Genomic DNA, 4,383 nt, shown 5'->3' on the forward strand with positions numbered 1-4,383 from the left:
GGGGCGAAGGGCTGGGCTCGGAGGCGGGGCTCGACGTGGCCCCCAGAAGCCCGGCCCGGACCCTCCCTCCCTCCTTCCAGCGATCCTAAAGGGGCGCGCTTAAAAAGCTCTGTACTCTCCTCTCCGAAGGAGGTGCCTCCCTCTAGTGGACGCTTTGGTGCGCACAGCTTTCAAAATGCATCCCTTTTTTGCATGCAATTTGGAATCAAGGGAGGGGAGGGGAGGGGAGGGTAGCAGCTGCCCCACAAGGACTGTGCCAAAGTCCCAAGGTCAGGCTCCTCCTCCTCCTGCCCTCACAGTCCAGGGAGTTGTTTGGAACATGCAGCGACCATCGCAGCCGAAGCCAGTTGAGTTCCCGCTGCCTTCCAGGGGGTCTCCTGGTCTGGGGACGCCAATAGCCCCTTCTGACTTAGAGTCCAGGTAGTTTCCAAGCGCAGACCTACTGACGGTGGCAATTGCAGCGGTCAGGCTCAATATTTCCAGAGAAGTGAGGGATAAAAGACTTGAAGCAGCCTTTTGTAGGAAACATGGCCATCTGGCCACCTCAATGTATACACGATTGTACTTTGACAATAAAGGTTTATTCATTCATTCACTGACTCGCCCGTCTTTGGGGTGGGAGGCTCTCTGTCCCCTCCTCACAGCAGCTGAGGGTTCCCCCCCCCAGGAAAGCCAGGTCAAGTCCTGGCAAGGTTGAGGGTGAACTCTGGCAGCTCAGACTCCAAAAGAGCATTTTTTCCTGAAGCTAAAATTTTCCTCCGCCCCCCCCCCCCAAATGTAGCACCACGATGGTGACCAATCCAGTATGTGTCGCACCTGTGCAAAGTTGCATCCTGTGATCTTTTGAGGTCAAAGTGACCACAACTGGTGCAATGTTGTGATTATTAACTAGGTATGGGGGGGCACTCAAGTCAAATTCCAGGAGTTGGGGGGAATCTCTGTTCCGCCTATTTATTTTTCCCTGCCCTGTCCCCCCCCCCGGAAAATATTTCCAGCATCCAGCTCCCACATCAGGGCAGCCCTCCCGTTCCGTCCTAATCCAACTGCTGTGCCCCCCCTCTGGAAAGAGAACAATCACGTCTCCTGGGTACCCCCGGCAGCTTTATTTGGGCGGGGGGGGGGGGGAAGGAAGGGGAGCGAGAGGCAGCTCAAAGCCAAGTGGCCGCAAGATTCCCTGAAGCCCTTCTCAGCGGAAATCCGTGCAAACTTTACTCCCATTTTCTCTGTCCCTGGAATTGTGGTTGAGCTAGGAAGGCGTTACATCCAGAACGGGAGCAGGATGCTGGCCGGTTCTTTGAACTCCTCCTTGTATCCTCCTCTTACCGGGTGGCCTGTGGGAAAGCTGTGCTGATGCAATTCAGTGCTTGAAGGCAACAAGGTTTTGATTTGTGGTTTATGGCTCCAGTTCCCTCACCGTAAATCTTCCAGCTCTCTTTATCCCCGCAAGAAGCCCGTGGCTGGTGCTTCCCCTGCACCTTCCTCTTGGGGAAAAATGCCCCAGCCGCTTGGCTGGGCCAACCGCCCTGTGAGGCTTCTGCCCTTCTCTCAGGCAGGAGCATCCAGGCTTCTGGGCAGCCACTGCTTGCGGCTCTGCTCCAGGATGCGCCTGGTGTCCGGCCGCTGGCGAGGGGCGTAGGCCGAGGCGGGAGGCTTGGGGTAGGAGCTGTGGTAGACGGTCTGGGCCACTTCCGTCTCTTTGCGATGCCAGGCTTTCATCAGGTGCTCCACAAGCCCATAGTTGGTTGGGGGTTCTGAGGAGGAGGGAGGGGGAGGGGAAGGAAAACGAAAGGGAAAAGGTGAGGGGTGAGGGAAGACGAAATGGGAGAGGAGGAGGAGAAGCAGGGGCCGTAACTGTTCCCAAATAATTAAGTTAGACCAGGGATCTGAGCAGCGATAGAGGAGCTGAGGCAGTGAAGCTTAAGAGCACTGAGGATGAACCGGGGCAGGTGGGTCTTTCCTCCTGCATGCTGGTGGGGGACCTTGGGACGAGGGGGAAGTCTTTCGGTTCTTCGGGGGGGGGGCTGATGTGACCATCCCCAGGACTACTACGTGAGACCACCAGCATCCATTGGATAGCCGCAGTGTCAGTCGTCTTTGTAGGCAGAGACTGTTTCATCCACAACTGGTAGCCCTGACTCTACCCAGCAAGGATCTGGACTCCCCCCTTCCCCCTCCCCCAGAGACCTGCTTTAATTCCTACTTGTCCCATCGCGGATGGCTAGCAGACGTCCACCTGACGCTCTTGCAGATTCTACAGGTGTTGCTGCCCAGCCTTCTAGCTCGGGAGCCCACCACCCCGCCCTTCACTGCCCTGCCGGGACTTACCAACAAGGGGATAGTCCGATTTCTCTGGCGTCCATGCCAGTTTGTGCCTGTGCCACTTGCGGAGTGGAGGCAGCTGGGGGTTGTGGCCGTGTCTGTTGTATTGATCGTCATACTGCGAGACCAGGTGCTGATGCCTGGCCTCTTCACAGTGGGTCAAGATGTACTTCCTTGGCAGGCCCTAAAAGGCAACGAGTGGCATTTTAAGATGGTGGGCTTGACGGAGGAGCAGGCGGCAAGTGCCCCTCCCATCACGCCCGGGCATGGCTGGGCTGGCTAGGCTGATGAGGTGAACTGAGACTGCTAGGACTGGACTGGGGAGGGCAGAATGCAGAGTCAGACCTTGGTGACCGTTAGGAAAGGCATGTGGCCAGAATGTCATGGCCTGCCTGAATGGAGCCACGGTGGCTCTGGGGGCTGCGAGTGAACTACGAAGCCCCTGCTCAGAGGCAGGGAACTTGGGAGGGAAGAGCATCCAGAGGCTGGTAAGAGTAGCGTAAGAGTAGCTTTTGAGTTGCCTGCTGAGTTCGGTTTGCTTTAAACTTGATTGGTTTTTGTTGGGTTTTCTCGGTGTGTAGTTCAGCCCTCGGGTTAGTGTCTGTCTTAGTGTATTGTGCACACCCAGGTAACGTCTCTCTTCTCTGCCGCTGTCAAGTGCCAGGCGTGAAAGCAGCCCGTGTGGGGCTCAGTGTGAAGGGGGGGGTAGGAACCGGGGCTCTCCCTCTCAACCCTGGCTGGAATCGCAAAGCCTTCCCAGTCCAGCCAGGACGTGGAACTAAAAGGCCCGGGCAGAGGAGGCCCCAGGCTTGTAACCAGGAGTCCCGTTACTCACTTCCAGCCTCTTCATAAGCCTCCGCATGACGGTTCGGTCCGGGGTCCCAGTGGGGAAAGGGACAAAATCTTGTTTGAAGGTGCTTTGACCGGTCCCCTCATTATCGCGGACAAACTAAAATAACCCAGATAAACAGTCACCACAGAAAGAAGCTGAGATCGGCCACGCTGGGCTCCCCCTTTGGGAACCCACGGATGCCCCCCCCCTTGGGGGTCTTTCTTACCCTCCTCCTCTCCTCTCCCCAGTTTCCAATCAGCACTTTGGTCGAGTACTTTGGCTCCACCTTCCAGCTGGGCAGGGTGCATTCCTGGACATCTCTGCATAGGTTAAACATGATTCCCCCCCACTCCTTTCCTCCTTCTGGGGGCTCCTCCCTGGGCGGAGAGTTGGGCCTTTGTGGCGTTCCTTCATCTCACGTTCTCCATTGTTGCCCATCGCCTCGGTTACCCTCCTGTGACACGGGGGATTCTGTGGCGATGCAATCCCTGGGCTTGTTCTATGGGCTCCAGATGTTCTATGGGGCCGGATACGTAGGGGATGCTTCTGGTAGCTTGGAAAGTCTGGCTGAAAATCGGGAGGGTAAACGGAACTAATTAAAGTACATCTGATGTTGGGGAGCCTCTTCTATCTGCACGTGGCATGGAGCTCAGTGCTGCCATTAGCGCAGCATTTCATGCGCAGAAGCCGAAAGAAACGTCCTCTGTGGACTCTTTGTAAAGGTTTCCAGCTTTTTTTGAGACTGAACCTGGTTAGTTCCCTCCTTTGCAAAAGGATTACGTACAAGACTAAGTGGCCATGTTAACATGACCCCTCCCATCATTTTCACTCTGTCAGAATGATCGGGGTTTATCAGAATCACGGGAGTGAAGGCTGTGCTTTTAGCCACGTGTCTTAGCCGAGGCAGCTCTGCCTGCACGTGTGACGGTTGGGATCCGGGATGCAATACGTGGGCGCCCTTGGCGTTAGGGAGGGCCACGATAACGAGCAGCCGGGCCTGGTCTGAGTGCACCAGAGCCGAAAGGCGGAAGAAAAAGCCTCCTCGGAGTCTCTGAGGGGACTTTTGTGAAGGATCTCCGGTCTCTGCTTTAGTTCCCTTGCGAGAGAACAGACAGGCACAAACAGAGCAGACTCAAAGACCGATAAAAGCCTTTCGCTGTTTGCTTTGCTCTGTCAGGTGGTTTTCCAGCCACCTTGAAGGAGAAGCACGAGAAGAGAAGAGGGCAGAAGGA

The 4,383-nt window shown here is 56.1% G+C and overlaps 1 protein-coding gene across 1 annotated transcript; it reads right to left on the reverse strand.

Annotated features, from left to right (window-relative positions):
- Positions 1 to 1,083: 1,083 nt before the first annotated feature.
- Positions 1,084 to 4,258, reverse strand: CFAP107 (cilia and flagella associated protein 107). Its single transcript, XM_083375516.1, has 4 exons — positions 3,378 to 4,258; positions 3,155 to 3,268; positions 2,326 to 2,503; positions 1,084 to 1,751 (listed from the first exon to the last, which is right to left on the reverse strand). Exons 1-4 carry the CDS (start codon positions 3,486 to 3,488, stop codon positions 1,546 to 1,548), a joined length of 609 nt encoding a protein of 202 aa, XP_083231642.1. The 5' UTR covers positions 3,489 to 4,258; the 3' UTR covers positions 1,084 to 1,545.
- Positions 4,259 to 4,383: the final 125 nt, after the last annotated feature.

This window comes from Vipera ursinii (assembly GCF_947247035.1).
Source record: "Vipera ursinii genome assembly, chromosome: 17".
NCBI lineage: Eukaryota > Metazoa > Chordata > Lepidosauria > Squamata > Viperidae > Vipera > Vipera ursinii.